This window comes from Ptiloglossa arizonensis, chromosome 6, assembly GCF_051014685.1.
Source record: "Ptiloglossa arizonensis isolate GNS036 chromosome 6, iyPtiAriz1_principal, whole genome shotgun sequence".
NCBI classification, from domain to species: Eukaryota; Metazoa; Arthropoda; class Insecta; order Hymenoptera; family Colletidae; genus Ptiloglossa; species Ptiloglossa arizonensis.
Genome location: NC_135053.1, coordinates 23594113 through 23611354, shown reverse-complemented (window position 1 = coordinate 23611354; position 17242 = coordinate 23594113). Strand labels below are relative to the sequence as shown.

General features: G+C 28.1%; 5 protein-coding genes across 9 annotated transcripts; 3 read left to right on the top strand and 2 right to left on the bottom strand.

The window, feature by feature from the left end:
* Window positions 1–530: 530 nt before the first annotated feature.
* Window positions 531–3522, top strand: Blw (ATP synthase subunit alpha blw, mitochondrial). Its single transcript, XM_076314175.1, has 8 exons — window positions 531–690; window positions 1019–1132; window positions 1303–1652; window positions 1753–2109; window positions 2232–2613; window positions 2699–2843; window positions 2914–3031; window positions 3106–3522. The coding sequence occupies exons 1-8, from the start codon at window positions 625–627 to the stop codon at window positions 3218–3220; spliced, it is 1647 nt and encodes a 548-aa protein (XP_076170290.1). The 5' UTR covers window positions 531–624; the 3' UTR covers window positions 3221–3522.
* A 301-nt stretch (window positions 3523–3823) lies between these two features.
* On the bottom strand, window positions 3824–5918 carry LOC143148171 (elongation factor Tu-like). The gene is made up of 5 exons (XM_076314176.1): window positions 5673–5918; window positions 4971–5583; window positions 4523–4891; window positions 4239–4430; window positions 3824–4165 (listed from the first exon to the last, which is right to left on the bottom strand). The coding sequence occupies exons 2-5, from the start codon at window positions 5508–5510 to the stop codon at window positions 3890–3892; spliced, it is 1377 nt and encodes a 458-aa protein (XP_076170291.1). The 5' UTR covers window positions 5511–5583; window positions 5673–5918; the 3' UTR covers window positions 3824–3889.
* Window positions 5919–6065: 147 nt separating this feature from the next.
* Cdc50 (cell cycle control protein 50A) lies at window positions 6066–9650 on the top strand. 2 transcript variants are annotated; one of them, XM_076313871.1, is made up of 5 exons: window positions 6069–6361; window positions 6663–7490; window positions 7584–7749; window positions 8297–8353; window positions 9336–9648. In XM_076313871.1, exons 1-4 carry the CDS (start codon window positions 6310–6312, stop codon window positions 8307–8309), a joined length of 1059 nt encoding a protein of 352 aa, XP_076169986.1. In that variant the 5' UTR covers window positions 6069–6309; the 3' UTR covers window positions 8310–8353; window positions 9336–9648. The 2 variants fall into 2 exon arrangements, with proteins under 2 accessions (XP_076169984.1, XP_076169986.1); XM_076313869.1 differs by lacking the exon at window positions 8297–8353 and having other exon boundaries at window positions 6066–6361; window positions 9336–9650.
* Window positions 9651–10971: 1321 nt separating this feature from the next.
* Rad23 (UV excision repair protein Rad23) lies at window positions 10972–14525 on the top strand. Its single transcript, XM_076314473.1, has 6 exons — window positions 10972–11173; window positions 11250–11322; window positions 11564–11714; window positions 11928–12104; window positions 12191–12522; window positions 12600–14525. Exons 1-6 carry the CDS (start codon window positions 11108–11110, stop codon window positions 12908–12910), a joined length of 1110 nt encoding a protein of 369 aa, XP_076170588.1. The 5' UTR covers window positions 10972–11107; the 3' UTR covers window positions 12911–14525.
* A 103-nt stretch (window positions 14526–14628) lies between these two features.
* On the bottom strand, window positions 14629–15922 carry Dpm3 (Dolichyl-phosphate mannosyltransferase subunit 3). 4 transcript variants are annotated; one of them, XM_076314476.1, is made up of 4 exons: window positions 15827–15922; window positions 15274–15543; window positions 14919–15146; window positions 14629–14832 (listed from the first exon to the last, which is right to left on the bottom strand). In XM_076314476.1, the coding sequence occupies exons 2-4, from the start codon at window positions 15325–15327 to the stop codon at window positions 14767–14769; spliced, it is 348 nt and encodes a 115-aa protein (XP_076170591.1). In that variant the 5' UTR covers window positions 15328–15543; window positions 15827–15922; the 3' UTR covers window positions 14629–14766. The 4 variants fall into 4 exon arrangements, with proteins under 4 accessions (XP_076170591.1, XP_076170593.1, XP_076170592.1 ...); XM_076314478.1 differs by having other exon boundaries at window positions 15274–15299; window positions 15827–15856; XM_076314477.1 differs by lacking the exon at window positions 15827–15922 and having other exon boundaries at window positions 15274–15299; window positions 15365–15811.
* Window positions 15923–17242: the final 1320 nt, after the last annotated feature.

Genomic DNA, 17242 nt, shown 5'->3' with positions numbered 1-17242 from the left:
TTATATTTCTCATTTATTTTTTCAATAAAAATCATTTTCTTTCAAATTGTAGCATATATTTCTTGATATCCTGAATATTTTTATTATATCAAAGTCAAATTTGTATCTTTACTGTTGATTTTAATAGCCAGTAATTGGTAATATATATCAGTTTTAATTATATATTTATTCGTAAAAGTATTAAATCTAATAAAAACTTTAGTTCTAAGTTTAACATTTATTCGATAATAATTATACAATTGTTGTATAATAATATGCATTTTAAATTCAAATTTGGCGCCTATTTCTCCTGGACAATTCTTGTAACCTCGTAACCAAAATCTATTTGCCTAAAACTCATATATTATAACATTAATTAACTAAGTATATTTCTTTAAAAATATTTAATTTAAATATAAGTTGCGTATAATACTTCAGACAAAGAATTAGATACAAAACAATTTAGATTATGAATTAGTGCATACATCTGAATTCGAGATTACAGCGCAGGTCGATAAACATCGACTTCCTGCCTGTATGGATGTCAGAGTGGGGTTGAACGAAACGTTCTTCTGCTCGTCCCTGTCTTGAACGGTCTTCGCTGCTGAATCCGTGGTACTGTTGACGGGCTTTCGACACATCAAAATGGCTCTTTTATCTCTACGTTTGGCTTCCTCGATAGCAAGACAATTGCCAAATGCTACTATTCAGGTAATTTTACTTATAAAAATCTATTTTAAACAATTCATCCACGAGAAAACCATTGAACAGAACATGCCGACATTTTCCACTTTACGACAATCGGACAAACCCATCTGCAATTTTGCTCGATTCATATTTTTTATATATTAAAAAAAGTTTTCGTTAGTTAATAACAATTTCTGTTCTAATTTTATGATAATTAAAGTATTAATTGTATCGTATACACTTTTCTTGCATAGTGTATTACATAAACAGAAAGGTATCAAGTTATGTAATAAATTTTGGGTGGTATTGTTTCCATAGTACAATAACAATAAATTTTAATTTTACCTTTTAGGTCAAGTGGCCTGGTGTTTGTGCTGCCTCTTGCAAATATCATGTATCCTGCAGTCGTCGCTCTGCTGAAATTTCTTCCATCTTGGAAGACCGTATACTTGGTGCAGCCCCAAAGGTATACCAGTCAATTTTGTCAGAAATGAAAAATTATAAATAAGATGAATATATAATATTAAGTTCGATTAAATCTTACATAATACCTTATAATATTTTGGTACTTTTGTATACATAATTTCATTTTAATATAATTTTTAATTTTTGTATTTGCTTTAACCCAAATTATAGACCAATCTTGAAGAAACTGGCAGGGTACTGAGTATTGGTGATGGTATTGCCCGTGTTTATGGTCTTAAGAACATCCAAGCCGATGAGATGGTAGAATTTAGTTCAGGGCTAAAAGGTATGGCTTTGAATTTGGAACCTGACAATGTGGGTGTTGTCGTATTTGGTAATGACAGGCACATTAAGGAAGGTGATATTGTTAAACGTACTGGAGCCATTGTTGATGTACCTGTGGGAGAAGAATTACTAGGACGTGTTGTAGATGCATTAGGCAATCCTATTGATGGCAAAGGACCGCTGAACAGTAAATTAAGATTTCGAATTGGTACTAAAGCACCTGGTATTATCCCTAGGTATATGCTTTTTAAATACACATTTTATTATATTAGTAATTGAACTATTAATTAGTTTTATATTAAAAATACTATCTTGTATAATGGTTTTTTTTTAAAGGGTATCTGTCAGAGAACCTATGCAAACTGGAATTAAAGCTGTTGATTCTTTGGTACCTATTGGGCGTGGTCAACGTGAATTAATCATTGGAGATAGGCAAACTGGAAAAACTGCTCTTGCTATTGATACAATTATTAATCAGAAACGATTCAATGATGCTGGAGAAGAAAAGAAAAAATTATACTGTATTTATGTTGCCATTGGTCAAAAGAGATCCACTGTTGCCCAAATTGTCAAACGTTTAACAGACAGTGGAGCCATCAACTATACTATCATTGTCTCTGCAACTGCTTCTGATGCAGCACCTCTTCAATATCTTGCCCCGTACTCTGGTTGTGCAATGGGAGAATTTTTCAGGTATTTTCAATTTATATAAAATAATTTCTGTAAAATGGATTTTAACTATTTTATTATTTAAAATTTAAAAAAAAATGATTTTAAATGGATTATACATTTCATTAAAAATATTTCTTTTCCAGAGATAATGGGAAGCATGCTTTAATTATTTATGACGACTTATCAAAACAAGCCGTTGCTTACCGACAGATGTCTCTGTTGCTGAGACGACCACCAGGTCGTGAGGCCTACCCTGGTGATGTATTCTATCTTCACTCTCGTTTGCTTGAACGAGCGGCAAAAATGAATGAAAGTTTAGGTGGTGGTTCATTAACTGCTTTACCGGTTATTGAGACTCAGGCTGGTGATGTGTCTGCCTATATTCCCACAAATGTCATTTCCATTACTGATGGTCAAATCTTCTTAGAAACAGAGTTGTTCTATAAGGGTATTCGTCCTGCAATTAACGTAGGTTTGTCAGTATCCCGTGTTGGATCTGCTGCGCAAACAAAGGCCATGAAACAGGTAATGTTATTTTTATCTATTTGTAAGTTTAATGAATGTATCCATTAAAGAAGTACCTAAATGTCTTTTATATTTTGTCCAATAGGTTGCCGGTTCCATGAAACTGGAATTGGCTCAGTATCGTGAAGTAGCAGCTTTTGCACAATTCGGTTCAGATTTGGATGCTGCAACCCAACAACTATTAAACCGTGGTGTTAGATTAACCGAACTTTTGAAACAGGGGCAATATGGTAAAATTTTATAGTACATAATAAACTTGAATTATAAGAATATTATAATTTTTTGTTATAACATTTGTAGTACCAATGGCTATTGAAGAACAAGTAGCTGTGATCTATTGTGGCGTCCGTGGATACCTTGACAAAATGGAACCTACAAAAATTACTGCCTTTGAAAAGGAATTTCTTGGCCATATCAGGTATCTATTTTGAAATAGTTTAAATGTTTATATGTATTTTACTCAAATAATAATTTTATGTTTCGATATTTTAGATCTTCTCAACGAGATCTTCTAAATACAATTGCTAAAGAAAACACAATCAGTGAAGCCTCTGATGCAAAATTGAAAAAAGTCGTTACTGATTTCCTTGCGGGTTTTTCAGGTTAACGTGTCAGTATAAAAAATAATATTTCTCTGCTATGCTAGAGCTGTGTGCAAATGATATCCATTGTTATAACAATTTCTAATGTATACCATTTGTACAGTATAAATATTATTACAAAGAATTCCACATTCAAATGTTAAACATGATAGTCATATACACATTACATATTGATCATTGTCAAATATAAAATACTACAATTTTGGTTATTACAAACAGTTGCTTCTCCTAAAAAAGTTTCAATCATAGCAGAAGCAGGAGGAGTGTCGAAGGGAAATGAGTAATAAAGTTCTAGAATTTTTCCAAATCTGTGTCATTTATTTTCCTTTATATAACGTGGTACCTTCATTTATACACTGAAGTACAGTAATGTCTCCATAAGTGACAGTATTTCGGTACCGCTCAACTACAGAAAAGTATGTAATTTTCAATTCATGAAAGTAATCGCGTTTCTTGAGCTCATTCGACTTCGATTACTTGAGCGTTTACTTTCATGTTTCTCCGACATCGTACACTTTCACTGTTAAGCAAGGATAAAAAACTAACATTTACACAGTAGTCGTAAACTACCACTTACAGAGACATCACTATATCTTTCCAGTCCACAATTGCAGTTCCTGTAATTTATTTCAAATACATCTTTCTTAGTTTTACAGAATAGGATGCTGCAAAAGTTAACCATGTTTCGGGATTTTTACTTCATTTATCTTTTTTTTATTAAATATTAGTGGCTTAAAAATTGTTGTAATTTTTCCTGCAGCGACTGTACGCTTGTTTTCACGAACAGTAAAAGATTGACCTACTATTACTGGCATACGACACAGTAATGTTAATTTAGTTGTTGTAAATTCTCCTGGCATTAACATTGCAACTTCTGGTTCTAACATTAAATCAAAACGACCATACACATTCCAAGTTGAACCATAAATTTGTGAGCAATACCCAGTTTTCTATAAAGATAAAATGTATGATAAACAAAATGAAAACAAATTTATATTAAACAATATTTATAAGAATGTATACTTGTATTGGTAATTGACGACCACCTTCGTTTGTACTCAGCAAATATAATTGTGCTTCAAAGTGGTTACTTAAATTTAAAAAATTTTGTTCACATATTATCATACCTCTACGTACGGAATTTAATTTGATACTTCTTAATAAGACACCCACATTTTCACCCGCATAAGCTTTCAACACACTCTTTTGAAATATCTAATGTAGAAATTAATTTGTGTTAATTTTACTATATCTAACAAGTTATGTATATAAATATTATTCAATAAAAAATTAAATAATTGTTTTACCTGTATGTCTATGAAAGAAGTCTCAAGCACTTCATCAAAACCCAATAAATCTGCTTTCGTGTTTTTTCTTATAGTACCTTGTTTCAATGTTCCTACCACAACTGTACCTCTTCCTGGTACAGTGAAAGCTTTATCAATAGGTAATATAAAAGGAGAGGTATAATCTCTTGTTGGGTTTGGTATGTGACTATCTAAACTATTCAGTAACAGCTTTATGGAAGGAACTCCAAATTGTGACATATCTCCATTTAAAGCAAGCAGAGCTGAACCATAAATCACTGGAGACTGTGCATCAAATCCATAGGCAGGTAGTAATTCTCTCATTTCGATTTCTACTAATTCAATAATGTCTTGATTTACTAAGTCAGCCTACAAATTGTTTAATTTACACAAATAATTAAAAAATATTAAAATAAATATAATGTATATATTTATGATAAATGTTAACCTTATTGATATATACAACAACATATTTTATTCCAGTTTGTTTGATCAGTAATAAATGTTCTTTTGTTTGCTGCATAGGGCCATCATCAGCTGCAACTACTAAAATTGCACCATCCATTTGTGATGCTCCACTAATCATATTTTTTATATAATCAAGATGACCAGGACAATCTACATGTACATATCGTCTCTTATTAGTGGCATATCCAATATTAGCAATATTTATAGTAATGCCACGCTTCTTTTCCTCAGGTGCTCTATCAATTTCATCATATTTAACAAATTTGCAAGTCTTATATTTTTCTGATAAATACTTTGTTATAGCAACCGTTAATGTGGTTTTACCATGATCCACATGTCCTATTGTGCCTACATTGCAAATGTCTTCTGATGTATTTACTTTATTACAGAAACATTGTATACCCTGTTTGAATTTTGGTAAATTATTTCTGTAAGATAATACTTGTAATACATGTTTTTTATCAAATAGATTTTTAATACTTTTGTTAAATCCTACTAGTATGTGAAAGACAATTGTCATAATAGTAAACTTCTATTAACTATTTTCTCAATATTATTTATTTAATTATTATTTATTGTTGAATAAAGGCATTCTAAAAACACATATAGTCAATTAGAGATTGATATTGAAAGATTCCTTTATTTGTTAGATAAAATTATATTTCATTATTTTCAAACTTACTTGAAAACATTTCATTTTTATGTTCTTATAAGACAGGATAATCACAATATAAAATAATTTTTTGTAAAGAGAATGTTAATAAATTATACACTAATGCACTTGAATAAACAAAGCACTTGATTGCAGTAAAATCTTGATGTGGAAGAATATTATAGTTACAATTATGAAAAAGTTCGACAATCGATTTTAACCAATCGTTAAAGCTGTGATATTTATCTCTGTATGAATTTAGAATACAGCATTTCACCGTTTCGATCCTGTTTCAAGTCACGTGATTTTATTTACTGAATGTCCGTTTCGTTGAAAGAAGTATAATAACAAATTAATTTGTATAGTTGATAAACTATATAATTTATTTTATGAATTATAAAATAATTTTATTCTAAAGAATTATTAGTCCAGTGAAAAATTACTTGTAGCAAATGTTAAAAACAACTGATTAAAATAACGTTTGACCTGATGTATATACATTCAATTTTTGACGTATAGTACTCGGTTCTGTTCATTACTGGTCTATGCTATATTATCAAAGACGTTTGATGAGTAATTGGCATTTCAATTATTTGTTTTTTTGTAAATGACAGCGTTGTATTGTTGAACTTATTAGACGAATAAATTATCATCTTGATAAAGAAATATGACTTCCATTAGTGAACTCAATTCGATACCTAAAACGAAAAAACCATCGGGTAAGTTCATCGCACAGCAGGTAAATTTCTGTACGATATATTTATTATGTTTTATTTGATGTATTTTCAAAAACTATACAAATATTAAATGTATAATTAATTATAATTGTATAATAAAAATTATACTTATACTAATGAAAATTCATTAAATGTTACAATAATTACTCAATCTAATGATAATTGAAATGTTTTATTTGTAAAGTATTACACATTGAATTTTTAGTATAGAAATTTTGTAGAAATATTTAAAATAAACTGATGTGGTTTGTTGTTTTTCAAATAAAATATTTTATTTCGACAGATAGTGCATTCAAGCAGCAGCGTTTACCTGCTTGGCAACCGATACTTACTGCTGGAACTGTATTACCAACATTTTTTGTAATAGGAGTTGCTTTTATACCAGTTGGAATTGGATTACTTTACTTTTCTGATCAAGTCAAAGAATGTATCATAGATTATACAGATTGTAATTCTTCAAACTATTATGATCCAAATGGATTGCCTATGAAATGTGCAGATGTTATAGCTAAGACACCTAAGCCTAGTGTACCTTGTAAATGTGACATTGAATTTACATTACCCTCTGACTTTAATGGAAAAATTTACATGTATTATGGTTTGACTAATTTTTATCAGAATCACAGACGATATGTAAAATCACGTGATGATAATCAATTATTAGGAAAATTGAGTCCTGACATTTCAGCTGACTGTGAACCATTTGCTTTTGACGCAAATAATACGCTCATTGTACCATGTGGAGCTATTGCTAATTCATTATTCAGCGATGAATTAGAATTACATTCTAAGCGGCATAATTTAAAGGTGCCATTACTAAAAACTGGTATAGCTTGGCCCTCGGATAAAAACATTAAGTTTAGAAATCCTGAGGGTAATTTAACTGAAGTATTTAAGGGGTATGCAAAACCAAAGAATTGGACTAAATTTATTTATCAGTTAGATCTACAGGATGAAAGTAATAATGGTTTTCAAAATGAAGATTTAATTGTTTGGATGAGAACTGCTGCCTTACCCACTTTTAGAAAACTTTATCGTAGGGTAAATCATAAAGAAAATGGTTTTGCAGAAGGACTATTAGCAGGGCAATATATACTTAATGTTACTTACTGTAAGCAAAAATTATATTAAAGCAAATAAAAAACTAATGATAATTACAATTATATAACAATAATTTAATAAATTAATTAATATTTTCTTATAGCATATCCTGTATCAGCTTTTGATGGCAAGAAAAGAATGATTTTGAGTACTACATCTCTCCTTGGTGGAAAGAATCCTTTTCTTGGTATTGCTTATATAGTTGTAGGATGTATTTGTTTATTATTAGGTATTACACTACTAATAATTCACATCAAATGCTCTAAAAGGTAAAAATCAATTTTATATACTTCACTACACCTTTTCTATTTTATTTTACACTAAATGGTATTATGCTTAAGAGAAGCTTTTAATCAGACCTATTTGGAAAATGCAATTGCTTTAAAGTCATAATTTTTCTTGCTTAAAGTATTATAATATAAATAAAATAATGGTTATAATTTGCATTCACTATTTTGTATTTATTATTAAGTGAAGGATTAATTGTTAAAACCTCGATATACATAATAATACTAGAGAAACAAAATTTTTAAATGATTGATAATAGAAAGTTAAAATAGATTTAACGGCAATTGCATTTTATTAAATGTTTCAATATATTCTTTAATCTTTAACAATTTTGGAAATTGTTAATGCATTTCAATTGTATTATTTAGAATTTTAAAGAATATTAAAAATATATCATAAGAATCAAAAATATTAAAAATGTTTTTAAATATATTTTGTTTTTGTATACTCTGTTAATTATTGATTACAAAACCATGCGCCTTGAATTCAAAATTGACAATAAACTATTATGTAATGTATGTTATACAGCAAACTAATGTAAAGATGACTGCAACAAAGTATGCTTAGGGCACCATAATTGTTCTTGTAAGTGTTTGTGATATTGTGTTATGTCTAATCTGCAAGAATATTAATAATAACCATGATTTTATATCCGTGACATGGTTTTATAAATATTTTGTTTGTATGCATTTTTTGTTGTTTTGTTGTTAATATTTCTTATATTTATTCCATAATTTGTAAATGTAAATTTTAATTATAGATTAAATTATGTGCATGTAGTTTTATATCTATTGTCTTTTATTTATGATCTTCAGATAACATAGACTTAAAATGCATCACTTTTTTTCAAACATTTAGTTCATAACCATTATGACTGATATTTTCAATTTTGCTAAAATTTTCAAAATAGTCTTGTTTTGCACTTTTCAATTTTTTTGCTTTATAAATATGCTTTATAGATTGCACATCATGTTTAACACATTCACAGTTCCTCGACTAGGACACTTTTGAGTTCAACACATATTGCAAATACAATTACATTAAATAATATTACTTCAGAGAAGAAGGTAGAATATTTACTGCTATGAAAATGGATAAAATTTATTCTATTCATACTTAGAATCTTGGATTGTGAACGTGTTAGTAATATTATCTTGTTTGGAACCACGATAAAATAAAATTCACTTTATATAACAACAAATTCAACTCTCTGTTTATGCAATCGATCATTTAAATTTATTACATCAGAAAATACTTTTTAAGAAAATTAAGCTTTCATCCATACATTAAACACATACAAAAATTTTAATTGCATAAACATAAAAATGTGTGTAGCATGTAATAAGTTAGAAGGTAAAGTGTAAAATGTTTATCATATAATGGCTGATATTGTATTAGAAATCAATTAAAATGTTCTATTTACATTGAAATATTGAATTTCTTTCTTGAATTTTTTATAATAATAAGCTTGCAATGTTATTAATTGTTTAATAATATAATAACAAAAATATATCATTAAAAGTAATTTTCAAACATTTTTCTGAAATTGTATTGTATCTTTTTATAGCGCAACAGGGATGATCCATGTGAGTCCAACTACACCATACCAAGAATAATTACACATACTTGTTATAAAATTTTGGAGAACATTATGGACATTCTGCATTTAATTCGTAAGTGTTAATACAGAACAATTTAATTTAGGCTTTATAGGATGTAAATGATTGAAAAGTTTTTAACAAAACAGACTGTTAAAGAAAAAACTTTTTCAGTATACCTTTGAGAAATTTATAAAGAAATATTTCAATAAATTTCCTCTATAAAGAATATAAAAAACAGAAATATAAACATTATTTATGCACAGTATAATATAGATGAATTTTTATATACATACATACATATATATATATAGTATAATTAATGGTTAATGGATTTTTAATTCTTTGTATGTATCATACATTTTTCATGTACATGTATTGAGATACTTAAAATAGTAAGAAGTCATGAAATAAATATAGAGCAAATTTATTTTCTTTATTACACAAACAGATTTTATTACTAATCTATATAGATTTCTTTTTTAAATACAAATATAAAATATTTATTTTCCATATATTTCGGAAATAGAATATTGTTCTAGGCATATTGCAGTTTTTGAGTATCTTAATTCATTGTTCAATTTTACTTAATTTGTATTTTTATGTAGTATATATATTAAAATTATTGTTTGTGAAATATTTTTAGCATAACTCTAGTCACAAATGAATGTACAGGGTGTCCCAAAAAATAATCCTACATTTTGTTTTTAAATAATTTTTAAAAGAAATAAAAGATTGCTGATTTGAATACATATATTATTTATTGAAGCTCATGAATTAAACAGAGAAAACAATATCGACCAGATGGTTGCCTCTGTTCGCATTACAAATTCGAACTCTTCGAACATTTTCTACTGAATATTCTGTTTGAGGATGACCAGAACGTAATTTATCATTACAGTATTGAACTCGAAATTTCACAGTCGAACGTTTCATTGTTTTGTGATCTTGTTTTTGATTCTTATAGACAATGTTAATAAATATTTTCTATTTACAATATAAGTTTCTACAATAAATATATATTCTTCATTACAATCTATGATAAATTTCCCATGTATCTGCTAATTTACTTTACACTGTAAAGTAACCAATGACTGCGTCATATTGTATCAAAATGGTAACCAATAGAAATATAGAATTGATTTTTGGAACACTCTATGTGTAATATTTATGTATAAATATATAAATAAAACAATTCTTATATTTGTTAATATATCTGTACGTATATGTTTATAGAAATAAATAGCTTAAAAAAAAATAATTTATTTCATAAGTAAAGTGTTCAATATTAATTATATGTAATTAGTCTATTTTATTGTTAATCATACCAATTGCTATTTATATAATTGTCTTCATGATTTTCTACTTCTAATGTTATTCTGTATGTCAAAATAATACTAATAAATTTTGTTTAAACGATTTTATAATGAAATTTTATATAACTGTTCAATAAAATCATATGATTTGATATTATTTTATCCAAAATGAATCAGACATGTAGACTTATTTTAGTACACACCTTGTAGAGTCAACTGTTCATCATTGAAAATACTGCTTTATATCATCATATGTTTTCAGTTGCATACTACCACGAGTTAGGGACTAGTGAGCTGCTCAAAGCAGTGCCGACTCATCGCCGAAAGGATCTTTACCAAAACGTCTTCTTAGCTTTGTTACACAAGATTTTTAAAAGTTTCTTTTGTCTACTGACAACGTACTATCAATTTTTTTATCTTTCAACATGATTATAACTCTGAAAAACTTACAGCAACAAACATTTACGGTAGAAATTGATCCATCGAAAACGGTAGGCAAATATAATGAATATAAAATGTGTGACTTTCGTGAAGTGTAATATATACTGTAATGATATTTTTTTGTAGGTGAGAGAGCTGAAACAAAAGATCGAAACCCAGAAAGGTTTTCCCGCTAAACACCAAAAATTAATATATGCTGGTAAGCTATGTGTCTTACATAACCTTATTTTTCATTCATTACAGATTTATTAAATCTTTCCATAAATTTGTAATTCAATTAGTTTCTTCTAAATTTATTTTAATCATTGTTGTTTAGAAAGAATTATCTTATGAAATTACATTGCATTGGACTTACTTTCACTTTTTTTATATATGTTATTGTTTTCATGCAACGGGAACATGTAATTTATAATCATCTAATAATGCTGTTGTTTTTACAGGAAAGATATTAACAGATGACCATCCATTAACAGAATATAATATAGATGAAAAGAAGTTCATAGTTGTTATGGTAACAAAGCCTAAAACTGGTGCAGCAACCGAAGAAGATGATGCAGATGGGGACAATAAAGAAGAAAGTAGTACGACCAGGTACTAATTAAAAATATATCTTATTTTTTAAATTATTTTTTACTTTTAAAAGTATTATAAATATCTTGTGATAATTTAATTAGTTGATAATTAAGAAATTTTATAATTTTTGTTTTAAAACTATTTCAAGTTAATTTGTTAAGAGATACCGGTTCTTGTAATATTTCAATTGCATTATATTAAGTTATTCTTGGTGTTTGCCTTTCGTCGTAGCTCAGTGGCACCACCTAGTACAAATCCTACTGTTCAGGGTGCATCACACCCTGTTAGTAATGTACAAGAACAATCTGAAGCAAGTACTACTCCTGAATGTGTTGGCGGTCAAGCCGAAAGTGTCTTGCTAATGGGTGAAGATTATAATACTATGGTAAACAACATTATGGACATGGGGTAAATATATATTTAATAAAGGAATGTTGCAATTATTTAGCTACTATTTTTCGTAATTCATGTTTTATTAATATTATTTATATTAGGTATGAACGTGAACAAGTTGTACAAGCACTAAGAGCAAGTTTCACCAATCCTGATAGGGCTGTTGAATACCTTTTAACAGGTATACCAGCTCAGCTTTTCGAAGATCCACCAGAAGATCCACCTGAAGCACAAGAACAACTTCAAGATCAAGGCCAACACCCATTAGCTTTTTTGAGATTGCAACCTCAGTTTCAGCAAATGCGTCAAGTCATTCAACAAAATCCTCAGTTATTAAATGCTGTGCTGCAACAAATTGGTCAAACCAATCCTGCATTGTTGCAACTAATTTCACAAAATCAAGAAGCATTTGTGCGCATGCTCAATGAACCTGGTTAGTTTTACTTATTTATCAAATAAAAATTATTTATTTATTTTTACAAATGTTTCATACATTATATTTATGAATAGTGGAAACAACTGGTGGCACAGGTGCAAGAGCTACACCTGTTACTGCTCCAACTGTTCCATCAGCAGCTGCTCCTGGTAGTTTAACTGGAGGATCTGGTACAGGAATGGGAACAGGAGCTAGTGCTGGAGCTGGAACTGGAACAGGTATAGTGGCTGGTATAATTCAGGTATCGCCACAAGATAAGGAAGCTATTGAAAGGCTCAAGGCATTAGGGTTTCCAGAGCATTTAGTTGTACAAGCATATTTTGCGTGTGAAAAAAATGAAAATCTTGCTGCTAATTTTCTGCTATCACAAAGTCTTGATGACTGAAGCACTCCATTGATTTCACAATAAGAAGTTAAAGGACTGATATAGGGTGGGTAATTACACAGGCGCCGCTTTACTTTCAACTGGTTACCTTTACTTTGTATATAAGTATGCACACATATTTATATTATTTTATTAATCCTGTAGTTAGATATTGGCATGTTTTGCAAATCGTACAAATTTACTGGAACCGTATACCCGATTGCTCGACATATCAAATTATTTTTAGTTCCCAACCTTTTCATTTCAAAATATGCACTCAATCTGTTTCATGTATTTTGAGATCAAAATTTAATATGTCGCATCAGTGTTATAATCCATCCTTGCAGTCTACAAATTGCGCTTCAACAAAAATTTTTGTTCTTTGAATATATGGAGCAGTGTAATTACATTTTTATGTAAGAAAGCCTGCTTGTTTAATAAATTAATATACAAAAATATAAATACTTTATTGTATTTATATATTGATGTTATTATACAATTACATGTACATGCAATTTTGTACACACAGTTGAAAATATGTGTATTCAAAATGCATGTATGTACATGACAAGTATACTTTGTACATTTAATAGGCTTTCTAATATAAAAATTATGTAAGTGCATCCGTATATGTATGATTGCACATGTATATATGTGTGTACTTGCGTATAACTTGCGCCTATGTATGTATGTATAAAAAAGTCTTGTATTTTTTAATCAAAAGTGAAGAAGATAGTTATTCATTAATAAAACATTACAAATCATTTCATTTGTCACAAACTAACAAAATGTAAGAAACACTTAAATGAAAGAAAAATGAAAATTTAAGAACATATGCATATGTATCGTTTTAAATTTGTTTTGTCCTCAATATCAAACCATACTTTTCATCTGAAAAAGGCTTGTATAATTTATGACTAGTTATTAAGAAATAATCGTATTATAAAATATCTTAAACAGATAAACTCGAAATGACTTATCAGGAATATGAATCTACAAAGAAAATTTGTAATTAACTTTCTATAAAAGTGGAGGCAATGAGATTATTAATATTATGAAAATACATTTAATATATTATAGCCTTAACATATTAATATGTAACTTACTAGAAATCGTTTGAATTTTTAAAATACTAGTAACAATATTAAAATTTTATTAGAAATATAACACATAATGTAAAACGAATAATATTAAAAGATTGCATATTTAATAAATAAAAGTAGCATGAGTCTAGGCACAAACGAATAAATTAGTTTCCCTGTTTTGGTATATGTAACTATACAAACTTAGGTGAATTCTAAGGTTCAAAATTTTATTGATGTTTTTATTTCATGATATATACATATGTATGTATGATCACATCTGCACATCCATATATTTGGACTACATATGTTTAATACTTTGTTGTGAAGTTGAGTCGCCTGTTGTAAATGCAATAATATTTGGAAACTGTCTCAAAGTTCCCACTGTTACAAAGAGTTAACATACATGAATTCTATGTTATACAAATGTCTTCTGACTTAGCTTTCTTTATGCGCCACATACCAAAAATGATAAAATGTTATAGAGCAAGATCATATTCTTTGTCATTTATGAAATTTTATTTGTAGTATAATAAATAAATGCTTTAAAATTTATATGTAAAAATAAGCAGTAGTTACCTTTGACTTCCACTGTTTTTATTTAATAGACACAAAAGTTTTGTTATAAGTATAAATGAATATTGTAAGCACTTTTATTATACAATTTTTTAATCTTTTTATTTCTAACATTTTACAGGTATTATACATTTTTTAAAATATGTATAAATTTAATTTATGTATATAAGATGTTTATATGTATTAATGCATAACTTTATTTTGATAATGTAAAAATATTTAAGCTGATTTGATTTTCAAATTTATACCATTATTTTGAAGATCTTTCTTAGCTTCTTCTATTTGCTGGAAAAATAAATTAGACATTTATTATATAATAGTTTTAGTACAACAGTTTTAATAAAGTATGTTATATTCATTATCAAACTTACTTGCTGTAATTCAACAGCTGCATTTTTACAATTGTTGAATATGAAAACCCTACATAAGATAGTGATAGCTGCATATGCACTAAATAAAAATACAGCTATGAGTGGAAAAAAAAGAATAACTTGCTGCCATTCTGCCGTTAGTGTTGAATAAATCTTTCCCATAATTACAGCCACCCACACACCAAAGAACATAGTTGCGAACAAAAGCCATTCCATTAGTTTTGTCATCTAAAAATTTTAAACAATAAATTTGTTGTTTCTTAAAGATTAAAATAATATTAAGTAGTAATAGTTAATGTCTGAAGATGCTTAAATTAGAAAACTAATAACTATAATTCAATTTTATATTACATACCCCGATTCGAAATATATACGTCCAAACTGTATACAAAAAATAAAACTTATTCATATATATTTTTTATTGTTCTCGTTCAGTTTGCACGTACTTGAATATTTTTATTAGGTTTCTATTCTTACAAGTATACAGTATAAACATCTGTAATTATTGCATGAAACAACCTTATTTATGACGTGTGTCGATTTAACCTATTCACAGTCAACTACGAGTTATCTCGTAGTAAGCGTATGTACCAAATCGTCAACAACGAGATACCTCTAGTTTGCGCTACAAGTTTAATTTATTGCAATTAGTTACGGAATAACTTTATAACCGTTCGAGTTAACAGTGATAGATGAACGAGAAAAGATGAACGAAAATTTTATACAATAATATATTTTTTAAAAATAACCAATTTAATATCACTTTTCTTATCACATGTGTGCGTGCGTGTGTATGTGTATTACTAAAATTAAAATATTTTATTATTGTGGGTGTGTATGATAAGTGTTGAAGCAGGAATCGATGCAGAGAGCTGGTTTATTGGGATACACTGAACAAAAATATTTACTTTCTTCGCGTTGTTTTTGTTTCCCCACATGATTTTGTAGGCATTAAAAAGAAATCTTTATATACGGAAAATTCATTGAAAAAAAAAACACTACAAGATATCTCGTAGTAGTTTTTTCATTTTGAAATTACTATAAATGTCATTTTAATACTATCTCTGCAACTAAACATTATTAGATTTTATGAAAATCTATGTTTTCTTTAAAATAAAATTATGGCATTCAAGGTAAGATACTCTAAATTTGCCTGGCAGTGAATGGGTTAATAAATATAATTTAAATTCCCTGTTTTATCATGCGACAGCACTATGGTAGAATTGTTTGTGGTGGCTCAAATAAACTTTGGATAAAAAAAATGGTTACAGTTGGATTCATCAATAAAGTTTATCTAGTCGATCGCGGATAATTGACTGTGGTTATATTTAAAAATGGTAGGATTCGTTGTTATTTATAGTGACCACTAGTTGCTATGGTATTCTTTTCAATACAAAAATTGCTGGCGGCAAAGACAGGAATTATTTCTCTACAATTTGATTGTTTTTTTTTATCGAAAACACTGTTCTATTATAAAATTAGCTTTAAAAGGTAGTTTGGATCATTTACTACTAGAAGGCTATACCATTTCACTGTTACTTTTCTTTGTAAATAGATTAATATAATAGTTGAGGTGAAAACCTAACATTGGTTTTCTAATAAATACAGTGCGATAGATTAACAATTCAAGTATTAAACTATTGTTTATTAAATATGTATGATTACGTTTTGAGAATATAAAATGAGTGGCTATGAAATGAAAATATTCTATTAACAATTCTACGATATTTAAAATTCATAATAGATTATCAATTCAAGAATTGAATGATTGTAAAGATTGAATAAGTTCTGATATTTGTAATATAGTTACGGTGATTATTGTACAATAAAAACTATATGGAGCTCTATGATGTGTTGACTTTACTATAGAATTCAATGAACAGATTTACATATGTGAAATAAACTTTATATCATATATATACAAATGTATTAAAGTGTGGTAATACGTATTCAATAAATAATTATCTGTTTATTGTATTGATAACCTATTATAAAGCCTACAAACGTTATTTAGCATTTTAGCCACGTGATAACTAGGAATGTATCGTGAAGAAGAAAGGGTAGTGAGATTTGGTGACTTTCTTCTCAGGCGGCACTAAACTGTGTTATTAAGCGTATATAAATTCCCAGATTTTGTATTTTATTTCCTCAGTTTTTCTAATTTTTAATTATCATATTTAATGAACAACTATACTTTGACCAGTGAGACTTTGAAAGGTTAAACAAAACCATGTTACTTCAGACAAGATCTAAAAACTAAAGGGGGCAGTATCTTTAATTGGTGTAAATATAATAGAATTTATACAAGTTAGGATTTTTGTATA